The 24,646-nt window shown below is 33.6% G+C and overlaps 1 protein-coding gene across 1 annotated transcript in view; it reads right to left on the reverse strand.

Annotated features, from left to right (window-relative positions):
• The window catches only part of LOC148610834 (transforming growth factor-beta receptor-associated protein 1-like), a 76,929-nt gene that overhangs the window by 42,421 nt on the left and 9,862 nt on the right, over positions 1-24,646 (reverse strand). The window contains exons 5-12 of the mRNA XM_088596250.1: positions 21,329-21,415; positions 15,430-15,534; positions 12,493-12,627; positions 10,667-10,827; positions 8,397-8,529; positions 5,123-5,218; positions 3,874-3,978; positions 2,461-2,646 (exon numbers count right to left, since the gene is read on the reverse strand). Of these exons, the coding sequence (XP_088452376.1) occupies positions 2,461-2,646; positions 3,874-3,978; positions 5,123-5,218; positions 8,397-8,529; positions 10,667-10,827; positions 12,493-12,627; positions 15,430-15,534; positions 21,329-21,415 (1,008 nt within the window). The remainder of the gene's footprint in view (positions 1-2,460; positions 2,647-3,873; positions 3,979-5,122; positions 5,219-8,396; positions 8,530-10,666; positions 10,828-12,492; positions 12,628-15,429; positions 15,535-21,328; positions 21,416-24,646) is intronic.

Genomic DNA, 24,646 nt, shown 5'->3' on the forward strand with positions numbered 1-24,646 from the left:
AAATTAGGCTAAACCCTCTGGTTTCCAAGTTATTTCAACAAATCGTCAATTTTTTTATGTGGTTGCCATGCTTTCAACTGATAAAAAATTAAGGATATCCTAACATCCATCATACAAGTTGTCAAAGAGGAGGTTTTTAAAAAAAATCCATTTCAGGACCCACAACTCATTCATTTATCAACAGATCTTTCTGAAAATTTCTGCATTCACATAAATGTAGGTAATCCCATCATGCTGAACAATTTTAATCCCTGCCAAAATTAAGCTTAACCCACCTGTTTTTGAGTTATTTGCATAATGCTTCAATTTGACCCCTATGGTCTATTTTTAGAAATGGTAGCCATATTTTTCAAAAGATCAAAAATCCACATGCAAAGATTGCTAAACATATTTTACATAATGCAATGTTTTGTTTCAATCCATTCAGCAGTTTCAGGGGAGAAGATTTTCAAAGTTGGAAATGTAAAATTGAGGAAAAATCCATTTCACGACCCACAACTCATTCATATGTCAATGGATCTTTCATAAAATTTTCGCATAGGTTCATTCCATCATGCTGAACAATTTTATCCCTACCAGATTTTAGCTAAACCGAACTATTTTTTGAGTTAGTTGCATAATTCTTCAATTTAACCCCTGTGGTTTATTTTTAGTAAAGGTGGCCATATTTTTCGCAAGATCAGAAATCCCCACACATAGATTTTAAACACATTCAACATAACATTCATGCAAAGGTTTGTTTCAATCCATCCAGTATTTTGGAGTAGAAAATTTTAAAAGTTGGAAATGTAAAATTCAGGAAAAAAATTTCAGGACCCATAACTCATTCATTTGTCAATGAATCTTACTGAAAATTTTCATAAACAGTGGCCATGTTTTTTGCCAGATCAAAAATCCCCAGACAAGGATTGTTAACAATACCCTAAGGAACATTCATGAAAAGTTTGGTTACAATCCATAGAGTAGTTTCAGAGGAGATGGTGTTTGAAAAAGTTAATGGACCATGACAATGGACAGCGACGACTGACGACAGACACATAGTAATGGCAGTAGCTCACATGATCTTTCTGCCAGGTAAGCTAAAAATACCCCTATGTTCTATTTTAGTAACAATGGCCAAGGAACAATCATACCAAGTTTGTTTTAATTTGTTAAGTAGTGTTTGGTGAGAAGAATTTTGAAAAATTGACAATGAAAGAGGCCACATGATGGCAATAGCTCACATGGCCTTTGGCCAGGTAAGCCAAAGATGATGGTCAAAGATGTGTCTTAGCATTGCCAAATTTATTTTTTTAATTAAATTTTAAAGAATCGTCATCGTTCTGTTACCACATATCATTTTACTTTTGATCTCCGGTGGTACCTATTTTTTGGATAAAGGTTACATGCTGGAGTATTTGTTGTATTTCAACATATCCATTCCTTTTTTTACATTGGTATAATGTAGGGCCCATTTCTAACTTGAAATAATTAAAATCACTCAGAAGCCTGCAAATATTTGTATTGAAAAATATATAAATTCAATTTTATTTGCCATAAACTGGTCTACGCATCAATACTAGTACTTACCTGTTTATACCCTGTCCCTGTTCCTTTGATATCAGCCAGGTAAGAACAAAGGAATTTACCTGTTCACACCTGTCCCTGTTCCTTTGTTATCAGCCAGGTAAGAACAAAGGAACTTATCTGTTCATTCCCTGTCCCATTTCCTTTTATATCAGCCAGGTTACAACAAAGGAACTTGCCTGTTCATACCCTGTCCCATTTCCTTTTGATTTTCGGTCAGGTAAGAACAAAGGAACTTACTAGTTCATACCCTGTCCCATTTTCTTTGATATCAGTCAGGTAAGAACAAAGGAACTTACTTGTTCATACCCTATCCCTGTTCCTTTGTTATTAACCATGTAAGAACAAAGGAACTTATCTGTTCATAACCTGTCCCTGTTCCTTCAATATCAGCCAGGTTACAACAAAGGAACTTGCCTGTTCATACTCATACCCTGTCCCTGTTCCTTTATTATCAGCAAGGTTAGAACAAAGGAACTTATCTGTTCATACCCAGTCCCATTTCCTTTGATATTAGCCAGGTAAGAACAAAAGAACTTATCTGTTCATACCCAGTCCCATTTCCTTTGATATTAGCCAGGTAAGAACAAAAGAACTTACCTGTTCATACCCTGTCCCTGTTCCTTTGATATCAGTCAGGTAAGAACAAAGGAACTTATTTGTTCATACCCTGCCCCTGTTCCTTTGTTATCAGCAAGGTAAGAACAAAGAACTTAATTGTTCATAACCTGTCCCTGTTCCTTTGTTATCAGCCAGGTAAGAACACAGGAACTTACCTGTGTATACCCTGTCCCTGTTCCTTTGATATCAGTCAGGTAAGAACACAGGAACTTACCTGTTTATACCCTGTCCCTGTTCCTTTGATATCAGCCAGGTAAGAACAAAGGAACTTACCTGTTTATACCCTGTCCCTGTTCCTTTGATATCAGCCAGGTAAGAACAAAGGAATTCTCTGTATTCTTTCTGTACATGTTGTTTTCCCCTGGATAACTGATTTACATCTGCTATCTCATGTAAAGGTGGTACCGATCGTGTAAAATTACAGATAGAAGGCAAAAGCTTTGGATACAAACTTATTACCTGAAACAGATAATTGCAGGAAGACAGTAAGAGCTTTAAAAAGAAAATGTTTTATACTATGTTTATGAGATAATCAATGTTATATGGAAGTCAGACATAAAACTTTTTATATACAGAATAACAGCAGTTTTCAAGCAGAGATAGAAAGAACAGTGAAACTTCTCCAAACCGGCCAGCACTGGGACAAGAAAAATAGCTGGTTTATAGGGGTGGCCAGTTTTGTGAAAAATAGCAATGCATTCTAAGAGCTGTTTCCATTAATGTGTTTATAACCCTAAACCTTGTCAGTTTGTTGGTTGAGACATGATTAATGCCAATTCAAAACTTTGGGCCTTTTATGACATTTCAAAGCTTGCATCATTTGTAAATGATTTGATTGTACAAACAGTATTGCCGACAAAATAATGTTCACAGTTCTGAAAGAATGTGTATTAAAGATCAAAGGGGTATTGATGGTACATGTAATTAATTATTTGTATTGTCTTTGTAAATTACCTATCAACAAAGTCTAATAATTTCACCCCTATGTTGTTCTGGCTTGGGTTCAGGTCACATTAATTGACAGTTAAAAGATCGTAAAGATCATACTATTAAATGACCCAGGTTGCCTGATGTGTGTACGCACCAATTAACAGCCAACCAATGACAAAATGTAACGTATGGATTAAATTTGTAGTTAAAACTACTGTCCCTTTCAATTATCATCTGTCCACTAATAAAATGAAAACTGATCAGTGAATGAATTATTAATTATGTAATATAACGTAATCATTATTCAGAAGTCACATGAGTGGCTTCGAGTACTGTGAGTAAAAGAATGACAAAAGGGCTTCCGGCAGATAACTTCACGAACGGAAATGCTTTCTTCAAATTAATGCATGATTCTGTTTTAAACTATAAATATTTCACTGATATCCAGAATGAATGATACTTCCGTACAGATGTACAGATGGACAGATGGAAGGAGCATGATGCAGGATAAACTGAAGGATGTACAAATGGACACACGGAAGGAAGCATGATGAAAGACAGACTGAAGGATGTACAGATGTACAGATGGAAGGAGTAGGATGCAGGATGGATAGATTGAAAGAATGGGCTGAAGGATGGAGGGATTGACAGGAAGTATTACAAAATTGTACCATAGTTTGCAATGGGATAATAAAGTCCTCTTACAGTATATGAGTGGGTTCACAATAAAAAAATGAGGCAATATAAAAGTTTTACCTCTCGGACATCAACTTGGCTGCTTTTAAATAAATCCAGGGCCTCTTCAAAGTGAGCCTCAGAAAACTCTATAAATGCTGCCTGTTGTTGAAACCTTTTGTAAATCTACAAAGAAAATTAAACCCTTTATTTTCGACCATATAAACAACATGTTATTTGTTGTTTTTTTTTTTACCGTAAATTCAGTTATATTTCTCATGTTTTTAATGCGAAAAATGCAATGGCTGGCATTTTCAATGTCTACCACAGTGTCCTTGGTACATCTGCGACTGACAACGGGTGTTACAAATTGCTAGAGCCACCACAAGGTGTAATTTTACAAGGATGTCAAATACCTCTTAATATAGAGATTAATGAAGTCATGCAACATTTTACAACCAAAATAATTTAAATGAATTTAAAGTCTATTATTTTAACACAAACTTCATCTTATTAAACTATGTGTAGTTTTAAACAGATTCCATTTTTATATTAATGACCTTCTGTAAAAACTATTCATTACCTAAGCTGAGCCTCCCACACAATGAATTATATAACCAATCTAAAACATGTGACATTGTTTTTTTTTAGTTTCAAGATCCCTATTTAACACATTGACTTTTATTATCAGTATGTGATATTTTACTCATGGCTAGATCCCCACTGAAGGAGAAGGTAATATTGCCATTGTATATACAATCCGTTAATTAACATGATTTTTTGACATTGTATGGGAATCTCAGTATAAACTTTGATTTTGCTAGGTAAATATGAACTGAAAACAGAGAAACTTCCTGACTATATTTTTTTCCAAGTTGTGAATCACGAAAATTAATCCTCCCACTTTCTTCTCAATGACTGTAATCGTGGAAATAAATGTACATGGAAATTTCTGAATTTAGAGTATCAAATATGCAAGTTGCAGTTTATTTGTGTAGATAAGTTCTTATGTATATAAAAACATTCTTAATTAAAACAGTTTTTTATAAACAGAACCTGGACACAAGTAATTATGAGAGGGGGAAATCTGTTGCTTTGAAAAACCTGAAGTTGTAGATTTAATCTAAAAATACAAATAAAGAACTTGTCTTTCTCCTAAATATCTTTATAGTCAGGGATAAACCAGTAATCTCCTAAAATAACAGATAAAAATCCTGTACAGAATACAACTCAACTTGTCAGATGATGCAAATGTACATCACCATTAGCAGACTTATAACACTATAGTAATCTCATTCATTACTCAAATTCAAAGGTTTGTTATACTTACTTTCAAGAACTTGTCTTTAGTTAATCCTGCTTTATTGGCATTTTTTGCAAGTTCTAATGCTTCCGTTACTCTCTTGTCAGCTAGCAGAGCTTGGACCTAAATATTTGTATAATTGTTACCACATCAGTCATAGTTAACACACTAAAGCCATCAATACATGTATAATTGTTAACAAATCAGTCGTAGTTAACATACTAAAGCCATCAATACATGTATAATTGTTAACAAATCAGTCGTAGTTAACATACTAAAGCCATCAATACATGTATAATTGTTAACACATCAGTCGTAGTTAACACACTAAAGCCATCAATACATGTATAATTGTTTACACGTCAGTCATAATTAGCATACTATAGCCATCATCAGCATACCTGCCAACTTACACAATTTATGCTGAATATTTGAACTAATCTGTTAAATATTTGTGAATTGAAATTAAATTAAAAAAAAAATAATTTCCTTTTCGTAACTAATCAACTGTGATTCATAATTAGGGAATTTGAATTTCCTGTGCCAACAGGCGCCACCATGATCCTTTCATCGTAATCAACTTCCTATTTACTTCCACTTTACAAATAGACTTTACGTCTTCACAAGCTAATAGGAAGCTATGGGTAAAATTCAATAAAGTCCGCTTTTGATCAACACTACCCATTCCTTCAGATAGAAGAGTTTTGCAAAATGGTTATTCACATATATCTAAAAGATTTAAAAAATTTGCATAGTCTTGTTATTTTACAAAAGCACATTTAGCATTAAAATTTATTTATTGTTGGTTACATGTGTATGATTTTTCATCAGAGCCGAACTTCAAAACAAAGGTGGTCTTGCCCTTTAACAATAAATTTCTAAAAATTTTGAAAGTGTTCATAATGTATTTTTAAAACAGTAATGTGTGTATATGTTTGTTTATCAATTGTTTAATTTTTTTAAATTTTTTTTTTTTTTTTTTAGAGTATTTGAACTTCAGAATTTCAATTACATTTGGAGGAAACCACCATAAAAGGGGCATTTCTACATTCTTTAAATTATATTCCACGCACATATATTAACATAAAACACTAGGTAAATGGTGAAAAGGAAGGCCCTTATACACTGTTATATGTCAGAAAATTGTCCATTCGGATTTGTCCTATTAAAAAAAAAACCATGGGGATTTTCAAAAGTTCGCAGGTCTGAATCAATCATAGCTAGGACACTACAGCCATCTACTGATGTATAATTTAAAGATACATCAGTCATTGTTAGCACACTGAAGCCATCAATACATGTATAATTGTTTACACAACTGTCATAGCTAGCACATTTTAGCCATCAATACATGTATAATTGTTAACACGTCAGTCAAGCTAGCACATTATATCCATCAACTGATGTATAATTTACTATGAAGTCAGCCTAAAAAAAAAAAAAAAAAAAAAAAACCATGGAAATTTTCAAATCATGGCAGGTATGAATCAGTCATAGCTAGCACATTTTAGCCATCAACACATGTAAAATTGATCACAAATTAGTCATAGCTAGAACACTATAGCCATCAATACATGTATAATTGCTTGCACATTAGTCATAATTAGCACATTTTAGCCATCAATTGATGTATAATTGTTTACTATGAAGTCAGCCTCATATCTTGACCTACACGTAGAGATTGATGGTAAAGGAAAACTATTGACCAAACTTTACGACAAACGTAATGACTTTTCATTCAGAATTGTCAACTTTCCTTTCATCTGTGGCAACATCATTTCAGCAAATGCATATTGAGATTTCATATCACAACTCTTACGTTATGCCAGAGCTTGCCGTAACTATGCAGACTTTTTGTATCATACTAGACTTCTAACAATTAGGCTTCTGGAACAGGGTTATGTTGCTACAAGACTGAAGTCATCACTACAGAAATTTTATGCTCATCATCATGAATTTGTGGATTGTTACTGTGTTTCCAGTGGAGTCCTAGTTGCTCATTTACTTTTTTTCTTTGTATGTATTACTTTAGTTATTTTATGTTCTTTGTCGTGTTTGTCTGTTTTCCATGTCTGGTCTTTGTCCCTTGATTTAATATTCTTTTGATTTCCGCTAGAATCTTGGTTCCCTTGATTACTTTTACACATCAATCATAGCTAGTATATCAATAATGGTAAACTTAATACTATAATTTACAATAAAAGGGATGATTTTTTATTCCCTATCTGTTTTTAGATGGACCCCTTGTCATCATCATTATGATGTTTACATATCATAATTGGTTCAATTTTGTCGTATTTGTAACATGTTTCAGATTTTAACCAAAGAAATCTATATATAACTGAGAAATTATTACATCAATGTTTTCAATACCACAAACTCATAAAAACAGTGACAAAATTTTTCAACCAATGCAAGAATTTCATTCACAAATACAGATGTAGTTGTAAATAATTATTACGTATCTCCAACCCTACATTTTACAGTAATACTCTTCACAAAGCATGGAAAACTCAATATCATGCAATAATTTAACTAAACTGTTGATAAGGCTAATTCGTTAGGGATGTATTCATGTTATTGTTGTCAAATTGTTAAAGACAGCATTTTTTTTTATAATAACATTGATTCGCTCATAAGGTCTTAACAGAAACCAGCACACTACATTTAAAAGCAGTTTTCGGCATGACACAGTTTGTGTCTTATGAGGTACCGTGGTTCTTGACCTCGCATAGGAGAAATTAGAATTGATATGACATACGGTATAATGATATGGGTATAACTTTCAATAGGTTTAAACTGGTCTGGAGCTTGTATGTTAGTTAACTGCTAGTAGTCCTTTGTTTGTGCATTTGAGTAACTTTTATTCAGTTTTTTTAATTCTATTTTTACAAGGAACTCAGACCTTTTAGAACTGATTATCAGGTGTGTGTAATATTTTTTCCACAGAAGTCAAATATAAAAGGGGGAGGCTTGTGATCACACCAAAGTACTTCTATCCCACTGTATTTTTGGTGCCTGTCCAAAGTCAGGAATTTCTGGCCTATGTATGTATTATTTAGTTTTCGCTTGCAGTTTACATTTATGTTGCTGTAGTATATGGGAGCAACTATTTCGCTGTACATGAGTATAATGTTGCTTTTGCATGTTTTGGGCTAGCTGCATTCTGCACTGTGGTAGTAGGGTTTCCTCCTTATTTGTCGAAGACCTATGGGATGCCTTGATCTGACACTTTTTGTCCGTTGTATCTTTACCATATTCACCAAATCCATTCTCAATATATAGAATTTGCAGGACTTACCTGTTTTTCCCAAGCAACAGGAACTAAGGCATAAATTTCTTTGCCAGAAGCTATGAATAACTTGCCATCAAAGTTACCAAGGAAACAACCTCCCTGGAATGGTATGGCTTGTTTCTGCTGCTGATCTAAAATACTGTAAAATATAATGTATGTTAATGTTCTTAGAATATACACATAACCATTGACACAGAACTTACATTTTAAGCATTTCTGATATAATGTACACAATACATAATATTTTGTATTGAAAATTTTAAGGATTCCACTTTGTCCTCTGTCAGTAAATAATCCTAATACTGACAGACAAATTTGAAATCTTTATCTATAATAAATTAGGTATTTGGGAATAAAGGCAAAAATACAGTGAAATATAAAAAAAAACTGACAAAAAAATTATCAAATCACATTGGGTTACCTCCCTTCAATAAATATTGTTCAATTAAGAAATAAATCACATACACTCCATTTTATCATTGTTTTATCACAATTTCAGTTTATTCACACTACTGAATAGAATGAAAACAGCTGATACACATTGAAATGTTATTTGTTATTTGTTATTTAATTAAGGTGGGCAATAATTTACACACATATACACAAGCCATGCCCAATAAGTAAAATAGTATAGAAAACTAAAAACCTGGTCATTACATTTACTTTTCTATGTTAAGGGCACAACTTCATAAAAAATCAACAAACTGGGACAAAGTTCAAGCTCAATCAGAAACTCTAAAATATACACCTACATAAAAAAATCAGCTCATTATCTCCAAGAGTTCAGAAAAAAAAGTCCGGAAACTTGTTGGAGAAGGATAGAGTGTCAAATAAAAAATACACATTATTTAAAATACAAAAATTGTGAAATTTTGATTTCTTATTTTACAGATAAATGTAAAATGCTTTTATCTGATTGGGGGCTTACGTCCTAAGATGAATACCAGGTGTATCTTTTTAAGTCAGTATTTAATCAATAGAAAAGTCCTAAGACGAATACCAGGTGTATCTTTTTAATTCAGTATTTAATCAATAGAAACGTCCTAAGATGAATACCAGGTGTATCTTTTTAATTCAGTATTTAATCAATAGAAAAGTCCTAAAAAGATACCAAGTGTATCTTTTTAAGTCAGTATTTTATCAAAAGAAACGTCCTAAGATGAATACCAGGTGTATCTTTTTAAGTCAGTATTTAATCAATAGAAAAGTCCTAAGATGAATACCAGGTGTATCTTTTTAATTCAGTATTTTTTTTAAAAAAAGAAACGTCCTAAGATGAATACCAGGTGTATCTTTTTAATTCAGTATTTTATCAAAAGAAACGTCCTAAGATGAATACCAGGTGTATCTTTTTAAGTCAGTATTTAATCAATAGAAACGTCCTAAGATGAATACCAGGTGTATCTTTTTAATTCAGTATTTTTTTTAAAAAGAAACGTCCTAAGATGAATACCAGGTGTATCTTTTTAATTCAGTATTTTATCAAAAGAAACGTCCTACGATGAATACCAGGTGTATCTTTTTAATTCAGTATTTAATCAATAGAAATGTTCTAAGATGAATACCAGGTGTATCTTTTTAAGTCAGTATTTTATCAATAAAACACTTGTCTGGTTGGGGGCTTATATATCTTAAAAACAATCGTTTTTCTTTTAAAAAGTGTATTAATGATAGCTTTATCTGAATTTTTTGATGAAATTTCAAATGATTCTGGGAAAAAGAAATAAAATACCAAGTATACATTTAAAAAAAAAAGAGAAAAAAATAAAAAATGTACAAAAATATATGAATTATTCAAATAAACAAAAACACAAGAGAAAAAAATACAAATAAATATATAATCATTCAAATACTTCCTGAATATACCATATAAAAATGATAAAAAAAAACCACCAAAATACTTCCTGAATATACCATATAAAAATGAAAAAAAAACAAAAAAAAACACCAAAATGACCCCCAAAATATGTTTTTACACATCAAGCATATTACTGTGAAAATATTATTGTTCGTGGGGTACCAATTTTTGTGGTTTTTGTGGGTACCCAAACCACGCTTTGGTTCCCTACAAAATGAAGATATTCACTGAAGTGTATACTGAAAACCTTAAAACCACCAATTCAAGAATCCATGAATTAGCGTTTCTTCCATAATCCACGAAAATTGGTATCCACAAATTAAAGTACTTTCACAGTATAAAATGGGCTTTTGTCTGGGGAGTTTATGTCCTACACCTGTTCTGTCTATATCACACTCAACAGTGAATGTATTCATACCTATGTACAGTTATGAATTCATCATTCATGGCGATTATATATGGATGAACGTAGCTCATGCTAACAACATTTTCTGACCACTGTAATGGAGGTCGCTGGGACACACCAGCTGAGGTGACAAACATTCCTAAGGCACTTGGTCCACTCAGCAGAAATTCCTCCTACAAAATGCAACTTGTAAAATTAAATACTGCACAATATTTTATTGGAAATATATCATCGACATGAAACTAATGAAATGAGACATCTAATAGTTATAAACATTAATCAACAAGAAATGTTTTCTATTGTAAGGTCTACACAACAAAAAAATCTACATATGATAATCATGTTGCTAATTAATATAATAAGCACATGATTAACATCATGATTCATTAACATCTTGATTCTTAAACATTATGATTCATTAACATCATGATTCATTAACATTATGATTCATTAACATAATGATTCATTAACATTATGATTCATTAACATCATTATTATTTTAATTTCATGATTCTCGAACACTTAAAGACTTTTTAAGTACCAGTCCGTATAAAATTCAGACACTGCCAATGGTAAAGTGATTCATAGTGTAGAAAAACCACCAAACAAATGATGCTTTTTCAGTCTATACATGCTATACTGTCACATAACAATAATCATTTTTGCATTCAGATCTGCACTTTTTGGAAAATCAACCACTAAAATCAACCAAATGAAACCAAATCAAGAACGATAACTCTTGTAATTACATGTACAATCTACATAAATTTTACCTCAAAAGCGCAACAACCAAATGAAAAACTGAGACTGGTTATGTGATCAGTAAGTGTTCCTGAACAAGAAATAAAACTAAATTTGGTGGCACTTTGACATGCATGAATCACCTCTAGTCTGATTTTTATACAGACTGCTACTTAAAAAGAAAATATTTATTTTGAACCTGATTTGAATATGGAAAACAACGTTTAAAGAATAAATGAAAACAATTTCTAAAAATAAATAAAATGATTGTTTTTTTATAATGGTTTTATCTTCAATCTTGTAACCATATTCCCTACTTGCGGAGCTTGGGATGCAGCCATATTTTATCCTGTTTTTGCAGAGTTATCTACCGTAAGAGCAGGTATAATTTTGAAGTCTCCCTAATCGATGTTCGCATTCGGGTGCAGAAAAAAGAGGTGTTTCGAATGTAAAAATGGAATCCCCAGCAGACAAACATAACGGTGTTTCTAAAATTTACAGGGTGTTTCATTTTGTTGGTATGTTACATAAGGATGATTTTCATTTGTATCCCGGGTAAAGAAAATTTATGGCAGGGTCAGTAGAACGAGAAATTCCCTTTTGACTTTCGAGATTTTCTATAGTATCGTTGATATCGGATGGAAAACCTTACGTGTTCCGAATACACACCTGCTCCAAAGGGAGATAAATGTTTACAAAATGTTGGTCCGCAAGTCGGGAATAGTATCTGTAAATGTATTCAAGTACTCTTAATTTCTGATATTAATAAAATCACATGTTATATCTATTCATGGTTAGAAATCTTGTTATAAAATTTTATAAAGATCAACCAATAGTCAAGTTATACAGTATAAAAACTATAATGTGAGCTGAATAAAAGGAAAAATTCATATTAAATACTTTATATCAAATTTGTCTAAAATATGAAGTGCACATATGTAAACCCTGTATAAAATTTAAATAATATTGATACTTTTTGAGTTACACATAACACAAATTAGCTTTAGGTATACCTATCCATGTCATACAGATGGACAGAAAGGAGCTCTCATTGTTGATGACACATCAGTAAGATAAAATTATTCATTAACTATTACCTTGCTAATTCTTTTAATCAATGGCTTGCTGTGTTCTGAGTCAAAGGGGAATAAATCTTGTGTGTAAGAATTTTCATAGTTAATCATGCAGTATTGGGATTGCAGTGCTGCACACACAAATGTACCATCAATGCCCTGAAAGAAATATTAAAACAAATGTACAAACAATGCCCTGAAAGGAATTTCAAACTAATGTACCATCAATGACCATAAAGGACTCTTACCCTACCAGTGCACCTGTCCATACTACCAGTTTCAGTGGAGTTCAGGTTGCTCGTTTACTTTTGTTTCTTTATATGTTTTATTTTGGTCATTTCATGTACTTTGTTGTATGCGTTTGTTTTTCCTGTTTAGTCTTTATCCTTAGATTTTATTCTTTTAATTTTCGCTCAAATCTTGTTTCCCTAGGCCTTGGTCCATAAGCTCCAAAATGAAAAGTCTCAAAATTTTTTGTATTCAGGTTTCTGGAAGAATGTTGATTTTAGGGCCTTTAATAGGGCACAATTTCTTGAAAAAAAATAGGGAAATTTTAAGTATTTATAGGGACACTATAGTGATGACAGTCAATCTTCAAGACTTTATTGATGTGTACATGAAACTACAGGCTCTGGAGAGTTCACCTGGTCAAAATAGTCTTTTTAGCCATTTAAAGAAAATAACTCAAAAATAGACTCTTGTCATAAGAATCTTTTGATCAATAGAAAGTAATATCCTAAAACCTTTATAGTCATCATTTGCCTTTCAAGGGCAATAACTCTAATAAAGAAGCCATCATTCAACTTCTAACATAGAAGGACATTTGTAGCCTATGCAATAAGGATCAATTCAACAATCATCTATTACGGATTTCAAGTTACACACTTAAAACCGATAAAAATCACCATTTTCACCTTTCAAGGACAATAACTCCAAAAAGGAGTATTATACAATTCTAAACTAATGACAAACTCTGCAGGCCTTTTTCTGAATCTTGTTAATTACCCCAATTATTAAATGATGGAGAATAATGAACTCTTTGGTAGGCCTTTTTATATCTATCTAAAAGGGTCTTCAAGTTATAAGCTATACACAAAAAAATCACCACTTTTGGCCTTTCAAGGGCAATATCTTCCATAAGGTGTCGTCATATAACTTTGACCTAATAATGACTTCTATAGAGCTCTTCAAGCCAAATGAAGAAGTTCCATTTATTTTCCAATATCTAATACAGTCTTTATTCATTTAGAAACTAATGACTTGACCCCTGTGGTCTAAAATTGCAACTGCATCCATGTTTCAGACTTGATCTGTATAACCAATATTTTTTTCAGCCTTAGGATGCTTATGACAAAATCTGGTAATTATCTACTGAGCAGTTTCAGAAGATAAGATTTTCAAAGAAAATTTTAAGACGACTGACTACAATGATGGACACAAAGTGATAATAGAAGCTGACATGGACCTTTGGTTCAGGTTAGCTTATAATAAAAGGGAGCAAATATTTTAGAAAATATTCAAAATTTTATTCAGATCAAATATTTAATTCAATGTCAACTTTTTACTCATCCATGAGAATTTATATGACTAATATAGAAAAAGGCATACATGTACATGTATTTCAGACAGACATATAGGAACAATAGGGCATTGTTGATAAGGATTTTATAGGAAATATGGGGATGCTTAAAGGCCTGAAATAATGTACTTCTATACATTTTTGGTAATTGGCAGGTTGTATAAAGTCTATAATAGAGCCTGTTAACTGCAGAAATAATTATATCACAAAGTCTAAAAATTCAGACACAAAGGAAAACTAATTTACTATAAATGCTGTTAAAACATGCTACACATGTATTATACTTTGTGTTGATATTTTCTGAGAAAACTGTTAATTGCAAATCAAAGTATAAATGTACCTTTATTGTTTTCTTCTAATTTCACTGTCAATCATATATGGAGAAAAAAAGATAACTATTTACCAGTGATACATGTATAGATTCCTTCCTAATAGGGCTGATACATCATATTCCACTAGTTATCATACCACTGTAACTGCAGATTTAGATTTATGTACACCTTTTACATGCATCAGTTTATCTATCTACCACTGAACAGCAGGTTCAGATATATATACATATTTTACATCTATCAGTTTGTCTAAATACCACTGTTACTCCAGGTTCAGATATATATATATGTACATCTTTTACATGTATCAATTTGTCTACATACCAACTGTAACAGCAGGTTCAGATATATGTACATCTTTTACATGTATCAGTTCATCTACATACCACTGTAACAGCAGGTTCAGATATATGTACATCTTTTACATGTATCAGTTTGTCTACACACCACTGTTACTCCAGGTTCAGATATATATGTACATCTTTTACATGTATCAGTTTGTCTACATACAAACTGTAACAGCAGGTTCAGATATACATTCATCTACATACCACTGTAACAGCAGGTTCAGATATATGTACATCTTTTACATGTATCAGTTTGTCTACACACCACTGTTACTCCAGGTTCAGATATATGTACATCTTTTACATGTATCAGTTTGTCTACATACCACTGTATTTATGTACATCTTTTATATATATCAGTTTGTCTACATATCACTGTAAAAGCAGGTTCAGATATATGTACATCTTTTATGTGTACCAATTTGTCTACATACCACTGTAACTGCAGGTTCAGATGTATGTACATCTTTTACATCTATCAATTTGTCTACATACCACTGTATTTATGTACATCTTTAACATGTATCAGTCTGTCTACATACCACTGTATTTATGTGTATCTTTTACATGTATCAGTTCATCTACATACCACTGTAACAGCAGGTTCAGATATATGTACCCGGTACATCTTTTACATGTATCAGTTTGTCTACATACTACTGTGTTTATGTACATCTTTACATGTATCAGTTTGTCTACATACCACTGTGATGGCTGGTTCAGAAATATGTACATCTTTCACATGTATCAGTTTGTCTTCTGTCACTGTGTATATTTGAATTTGTTTCTTTTTGAGAGCTACACAGATCTGCAACAAAAAAAAACCAATTCTTTAATATTGTTTAAACACATTGCAAATCAACCTATACCATTATCAGCTTTAGTGCCTGTACAAAGTCAGGACCATTGTGGTACCAGCTGAAGTGCCTGTACCAAGTCAGGACCATTGTGGTACCAGCTGAAGTGACTGTACTAAGTCAGGACCATTGTGGTACCAGCTTTAGTGCCTGTACAAAGTCAGGACCATTATAGTACCAGCTGAAGTGCCTGTATCAAGTCAGGACCATTGCAGTACCAGCTACTTCGGTGGTGTAATATCTATTTTGCCAGATTTATTTTGGACTTGACTTAATTATGAATGGGATTAGTGTTCGGTAATTTTGATGTTACCCTTATTAGACAATGTGCAATAGCAATAATTACTGATAGAAAACGTAAATCACAGCTTTGATATTCACTAGACCAGATCAAGAAATTTATGGAGTCACTATGCAAAAGACTATAAAACATTTACATTTTTTTTCGCAGAGTTTGCAAATCATTAGAAATTGTCATACATAGGTCTAACACTAAAGAAAATCATGTCAGTCCCTGAAAAATTCTACAGTTTTTTCATGTTGTTACACAGGCAATGGTAACATGTAGTAGTGATATAAACCAGTAACCATGTTGTTATACAGGTAATGGTAACATGTAATACTAATATAAACCAGTAACCATGTTGTACAGGTAATGGTAACATGTAGTAGTGACATAAACCAGTAACCAGTTGGAAGGTCTCCCTAAATACTGAAAAACTGCATATGACATTAAGGCACAGGAACAGATGACTCCATATACTACCACCGCACATTTGGACTGCAAAGGGGGTTAAAGAAATTGGACTTATGATCGTTTGTCAGAGGCAAGAAATTTGATTATTTTCGCAAACCTATTTCGGCAAACCAATGAAAACTAAACATTGGCCTTTACGGGACTAATACCCCGCCCCCTGTTGAACCCTGTAAATTTGGGGACCAATGTGGACACACAAGTCATCTTGGACTTAACTTTTATGGAGGATTGACCGAGCACTTTTGACACACAATTTGCTGCCATTCTAAAACACCCAACTCAAAACATAACTCAGTACTATTTTTTTTGTCAACACAATAACAAAATATGACTGCAAGTTTGTTATAATCACACACTCCTTACAATATGCACACTGCAGTATGGTAATCTAACACTCCTGACAATATTAAAACAGCAATATGGTAATCTAACACTACTGACAATATGAACACTGGAATATGGAAATCTAACACTACAGACAATATGCACACTGCAGTATGGTAATCTAACACTCCTGACAATATGAACACTGCAATATGGTAATCTACCACTACTGACAATATGCACACAGCAATATGGTAATCTAACAGTCCTGACAATATGCACACTGCAGTATGGTAATCTAACACTACTGACAATATGAACACTGGAATATGGTAATCTAACACTACTGACAATATGAACATAGCAATATGGAAATCTACCACTACTGACAATATGAACACAGCAATATGGAAATCTAACACTACTGACAATATGCACATTGCAATATGGAAATCTAACACTCCTGACAATATGAACATAGCAATATGGTAATCTAACACTACAAACAATATGAACACTGCAATATGGTAATCTACCAATCCTGACAATATGAACATAGCAAAATGGTAATCTAACACTCCTGACAATATGAACACAGCAATATGGTAATCTAACACTACTGACAATATGAACATAGCAAAATGGTAATCTAACACTCCTGACAATATGAACACAGCAATATTGTAATCTACCACTACTGACAATATGAACACAGCAATATGGTAATCTAACACTCCTGACAATATGAACATACCAATATGGTAATCTAACACTACTGACAATATGAACACAGCAATATGGTAATCTAACACTCCTGACAATATGAACATCCCAATATGGTAATCTAACACTACTGACAATATGAACATAGCAATATGGTAATCTAACACTCCTGACAATATGAACATACCAATATGGTAATCTAACACTACTGACAATATGAACATAGCAATATGGTAATCTAACACTACTGACAATATGAACCCAGCAATATGGTAATCTAACACTACTGACAATATGCACACTGCAATATGGTAATCTACCACTACTGACAATATGCACATTGCAATATGGTAATCTACCACTCCTGACAATATGCACACTGCAATATGGTAATCTAACACTCCTGACAATATGAACACAGCAATATGGTAATCTACCACTACTGACAATATGCACACTGCAATATGGTAATCTAACACTACTGACAATATGAACATACCAATATGGTAATCTAACACTACTGACAATATGAACACAGCAATATGGTAATCTAACACTCCTGACAATATGCAGACTGCAATATGGTAATCTACCACTACTGACAATATGCACACTGCAATATGGTAATCTAACACTCCTGACAATATGCACATAGCAATATGGTAATCTAACACTACTGACAATATGAACATACCAATATGGTAATCTAACACTCCTGACAATATGAACACAGCAATATGGAAATCTACCACTACTGACAATATGAACACAGCAATATGGAAATCTACCACTACTGACAATATGAACACAGCAATATGGAAATCTACCACTACTGACAATATGCACACTGCAATATGGTAATCTAACACTACTGACAATATGCACACTGCAATATTGTAATCTAACACTCCTGACAATATGAACACAGCAATATGGTAATCTAACACTACTGACAATATGAACATACCAATATGGTAATCTAACACTACTGACAATATGAACACAGCAATATGGTAATCTAACACTACAAACAATATGAACACTGCAATATGGTAATCTAACACTCCTGACTATATGAACATACCAATATGGTAATCTAACACTCCTGACAATATGAACATACCAATATGGTAATCTAACACTACTGACAATATGAACACAGCAATATGGTAATCTAACACTACTGACAATATGAACATACCAATATGGTAATCTAACACTACTGACAATATGAACACTGGAATATGGTAATCTAACACTACTGACAATATGAACAAAGCAATATTGTAATCTAACACTCCTGACAATATGAACATACCAATATGGTAATCTAACACTACTGACAATATGAACACTGCAATATGGTAATCTAACACTACAGACAATATGCACACTGCAATATGGTAATCTAACACTCCTGACAATATGAACATAGCAAAATGGTAATCTACCACTACTGACAATATGAACACAGCAATATGGTAATCTAACACTACTGATAATATGAACATAGCAATATGGTAACCTAACACTCCATTGAGTGTCATTACAATCATGCAATTCATTAAAATGGAGTTGCGGACTTTGCATCAGATCAAGTTTTGCTGAAAAACACCTAAGTGCAACACATCATTTTTATAATTTTTGCCCAAACATAAATTTCTGACAATATGCACATACCAATATGGTTATTTAAAAGAATAATCAAGGGTACCAAGGTTCTAGTGGTAATCAAAAGAATGCAATCCAGGGACAAAGACCAGACATGGAAAACAGACATACACAACAAAGAACATAAAGTAACTAAAATCATACATACAAAGTAACAAAAGCAAATGAGCAACTCAGACTCCACTAAAAACTGGGAGCATGGACCAGGTGCACCGGTAGGGTAAGCATTTTCTGCTTTTCTAGAAACACCCGCCGAGTTGCTCATAAAAAGTCAAGTCTGGGATAGACAAATGAGGACAGGAAAACTATGACCCGTTGGATAAATCAGTTTTCATGGTGCAGATGGATACACCATAACAATCCACGAGTTCATGATGATGACCATAAAACTTCTGTAGTGATGTCTTCAACCTTGTAGCAACATAACCCTGTTCCAGAAGCCTATTTGTTGGAGTTCTAGAGTGAAAACAAAAAGTCTGCGTAGTTTCGGCAGGCTCTGGCATAATGTATGCGTTGTGATATGAACACTCCATATGCAGGTGCTGAAGGGTTGTTGCCACAGATGAAAGGAAAGTTGACAATTTTTAATGAAAAGTCATCACGTTTGTCGTAAAGTTTCGTCAATAGTTTTCCTTTACCATCGATTTCTAAGTGTAGGTCAAGATATGAGGCTGACTTCACAGTGTCTGTAGTATCCTTTATCTCATGTTCTTTGGGGTAGATGCGATGTATCAAATCTCGAAATTAGGATTGTTTAAAGATAATACGTCATCTATATGGTGGAAACTGAGATTAAAGGATTAACACTCCATCAAGTTTCATAATAATTGTGTACACTTTTGAAAAACGCCTAAGGCCATCAGCTGTCATTTCTACAATTTTTGCCAAAACTTAAATTCCTGACATGATGCAAATCTCCATGTGGTTATATTTATCCCATAGTTTCATAACAATGCTGCAAGCTGCTTAGAACAGACATACAGACAGGTTGAAACCTATATACCCCCCAAAATTGAAAAACGTCTAAGGACATCAGCTGTCATTTCTACAATTTTTGCCAAAACTTAAATTCCTGACATGATGCAAATCTCCATGTGGTTATATTTATCCCATAGTTTCATAACAATGCTGCAAGCTGCTTAGAACAGACATACAGACAGGTTGAAACCTATATACCCCCCAAAATTGAAAAACGTCTAAGGACATCAGCTGTCATTTCTACAATTTTTGCCAAAACTTAAATTCCTGACATGATGCAAATCTCCATGTGGTTATATCTATCCCATAGTTTCATAACAATGCTGCAAGCTGCTTAGAACAGACATACTGACAGGTTGAAACCTATATACCCCCCAAAATTTTGTTTGCTGAGGTATAATAATTAGGAGCAACTATGGCTTGGAGGACAATTTAATTTACAATTGATTCACAGTTCTGAATAGACAGTATTCACCAATAAGAACTTTAAGAAGAATTGAACAATAGCATGATATCACTTATATCTATCATAAATAACTTACAGATGTAACTATAGACAAAACTTTCAACAGCTGGCTGGATATTTGGTCTGATGAAATGTCTATTCTTACTTGACTGAATGAAGTTTTTACTGTTCCATACTTTATATAGAAGTACTATAAACTTTTAAAGCAATGCTGGAATTTGTCCCCAAATCTTCAAGAGATATTATCATACCAAAGTACTTTTAACTATAAAGTGTTGGACAGTCAGCTTTTACAGATCAATGACTCAACATAATATACTTCCACAAAGGAGACCTGTAATTCATCGAGTGAAAATAGCTACAGATGTAAAATGACTAACAAGTAAACAGACCAAAAACCAGCAAGGATTCAATAATAGGATAATTAATTAAAAAAGTGAATAACTAAACTATTATCACAATCACTACAGAAGATCTAGATTTAACAAGTGTGCAGAAATTATTCCATGCTCGAGTTAAATTCTCGAGCGTTCTTGGCACGAGTGATCATATTTTGGTTATTCACGATAAACAATTGATTACCAGTATTATATTTATTATAAAGATTTTATTCATAATTTATCAATATTTTCAACATCAATCTTATATTTGAAATAGATATCAAAGGTGTGACGTTTTGGCAGGAAAAAGTGCTAAAGTGAAATTAACAAATTTATTTCAAAGTGTGAATTATCAAAATTGATTACACTGGGAACATTTAATAAAACACCGCTATCTATATAATAAATAGAAATACAAGTATCTTGCACAGTTATTACATACTTACCTCAATGCTGAAAGGATTTCCATTCATAGGATTTTCATTGATACAGAAACAGTTCACTCCTTTAACTTTAGCTCCACTCACTATAGGCTACAATAAACAATTAACATAATGTACAGCTCCATTCACTATAGGCTACAATAAACAGTTAATATAATGTACAGCTCCATTCACTATAGGCTACAATAAACAGTTAATATAATGTACAGCTCCACTCACTATAGGCTACAATAAACAGTTAATATAATGTACAGCTCCACTCACTATAGGCTACAATAAACAGTTAATATAATGTATTGCTCCACTCATTATAGGCTACAATACACAATTAATATAATGTACAGCTCCACTCACTATAGGCTACAATAAACAGTTAATATAATGTACAGCTCCACTCATTATAGGCTACAATACACAATTAATATAATGTACAGCTCCACTCACTATAGGCTACAATAAACAGTTAATATAATGTACAGCTCCACTCACTATAGGCTACAATAAACAGTTAATATAATGTATTGCTCCATTCACTATAGACTACAATAGATATAAACAATTAATAAAATGCACTGCTCCATTCACTATAGACTACAATAGATACAAACAATTAATAAAATGCACTGCTCCATTCACTATAGGCTACAATAAACAATTAATATAATGTACTGCTCCATTCACTATAGGCTACAATAAACAGTTAATATAATGTACAGCTCCACTCACTATAGGCTACAACAGATAAACAAGTGCCAAAAAATATCGGTGAGCACAAACTTATTTAATGTCCCCACTATCTGTCCAATAAAAAAGAAATTTGTACGCTCGTATTTAGCATACCCAATGCTGTATTAAAAAAAAGATACATTTTGAATTTGTGAGCTCAAACTTACTTAAGGTACCCCATGCTGTCCAATAAAAAAAGACATTTGTAAGCTCGTATTTAGTATACCCAATACTGTATTAAAAAAGTTATACTTTGTATCTGTGAGCTCTAACTTATTTAACATCCCCCATGCTGTCCAATATAAAAGTTATATGTGAGCTCATATTAGTAACCATACTGTTTAATAAATTGTAATATGAATTGAGAATTTTCCTTTGATTTTTGCCCAAATCAATATGAGAGGAAGACCAAGTGTGCTCTAAATAGAAATCTTTCATGATATTGCATGAATGGTCACGTGTTCCCATAGAACTCAACTGGAAAACAGCCATGCAATATCAAACCTCCTTTGCATATTTATTGCACATGGACAACTCCACCTCTGACGAAAGTTACTCTGCACAGAATGAGAGCACAAGCTACCTGTGCCTGTATATCTCTCATTGGTCAATTATCGATTAATGGGTATGGTCAGTTCATGTCACAAATCATTTATAGCACCGCCTTCCTTGTTATCCAAATAGACTTTTCACACTGCAAGCTCAAAGTCTATTTGAATAACTCGTAAGACTGTGCTATATGTACATGTATAACAAAGATATATCTGTGAGCTCATATCAGTAATTCCATGCTGAGAAATAAAGATGATTTCTGTGAGCTCATCTTAGTAACTCCATGCTGAGAAATAAAGATGATTTCTGTGAGCTCATATCAGTAATTCAATGCTGAGAAATAAAGATGATTTCTGTGAGCTCATATCAGTAATTCCATACTGAGAAATAAAGATGATTTCTGTGAGCTCATATCAGTAATTCCATGCTTCCAGCCATATGCCCCATCTATATAAAGCCAAACACCATAGTTAATCTGCCCAGTAGCAGCCATATGCCCCATCTATATAAAGCCAAACACCATAGTTAATCCACCCAGTGGCAGCCATATGCCCCATCTATATAAAGGCAAACACCATAGTTAATCTGCCCAGTGGCAGCCATATGCCCCATCTATATAAAGCCAAACACCATAGTTAATCCACCCAGTGGCAGCCATATGCCCCATCTATATAAAGCCAAACACCATAGTTAATCTGCCCAGTAGCAGCCATATGCCCCATCTATATAAAGCCAAACACCATAGTTAATCCACCCAGTGGCAGCCATATGCCCCATCTATATAAAGGCAAACACCACAGTTTATTCATCCCGTGGCAGCCATATGCCCCATCTATATAAAGCCAAACACCATAGTTAATCCGCCCAGTAGCAGCCATATGGCCCATCTATATAAAGCCAAACACCACAGTTTATTCGTCCCGTGGCAGCCATATGCCCCATCTATATAAAGCCAAACACCATAGTTAATCCGCCCAGTAGCAGCCATATGCCCCATCTATATAAAGCCAAACACCACAGTTTATTCGTCCCGTGGCAGCCATATGCCCCATCTATATAAAGCCAAACACCATAGTTAATCCACCCAGTGGCAGCCATATGGCCCATCTATATAAAGCCAAACACCACAGTTTATTCATCCCGTGGCAGCCATATGCCCCATCTATATAAAGCCAAACACCATAGTTAATCTGCCCAGTATCAGCCATATGCCCCATCTATATAAAGCCAAACACCATAGTTAATCCACCCAGTGGCAGCCATATGCCCCATCTATATAAAGGCAAACACCATAGTTAATCCACCCAGTGGCAGCCATATGCCCCATCTATATAAAGCCAAACACCACAATTTATTCATCCCGTGGCAGCCATATGGCCCATCTATATAAAGTCAAACACCATAGTTAATCTGCCCAGTGGCAGCCATATGGCCCATCTATATAAAGGCAAACACCATAGTTAATCTGCCCAGTGGCAGCCATATGGCCCATCTATATAAAGGCAAACACCATAGTTAATCTGCCCAGTGGCAGCCATATGGCCCATCTATATAAAGGCAAACACCATAGTTAATCCGCCCAGTAGCAGCCATATGCCCCATCTATATAAAGCCAAACACCACAGTTTATTCGTCCCGTGGCAGCCATATGCCCCATCTATATAAAGCCAAACACCATAGTTAATCTGCCCAGTAGCAGCCATATGCCCCATCTATATAAAGCCAAACACCATAGTTAATCCACCCAGTGGCAGCCATATGGCCCATCTATATAAAGTCAAACACCACAGTTTATTCATCCCGTGGCAGCCATATGGCCCATCTATATAAAGCCAAACACCACAGTTTATTCGTCCCGTGGCAGCCATATGCCCCATCTATATAAAGCCAAACACCATAGTTAATCCGCCCAGTGGCAGCCATGAATTTTGTGATGAAATTTTTCTGTCATTCAATATAGTAAAACATGGCTGAGTCCCACAAAACAGCAAGTTGATATCTGACAGCAACCATAATTGCTTACAATGTATGACAGAAAGATGG

The sequence above is a fragment of the Perna viridis genome, chromosome 8 (genome assembly GCF_037379345.1).
Source record: "Perna viridis isolate PV_CMFRI_1.1 ecotype Kerala chromosome 8, ASM3737934v1, whole genome shotgun sequence".
Lineage (NCBI taxonomy): Eukaryota > Metazoa > Mollusca > Bivalvia > Mytilida > Mytilidae > Perna > Perna viridis.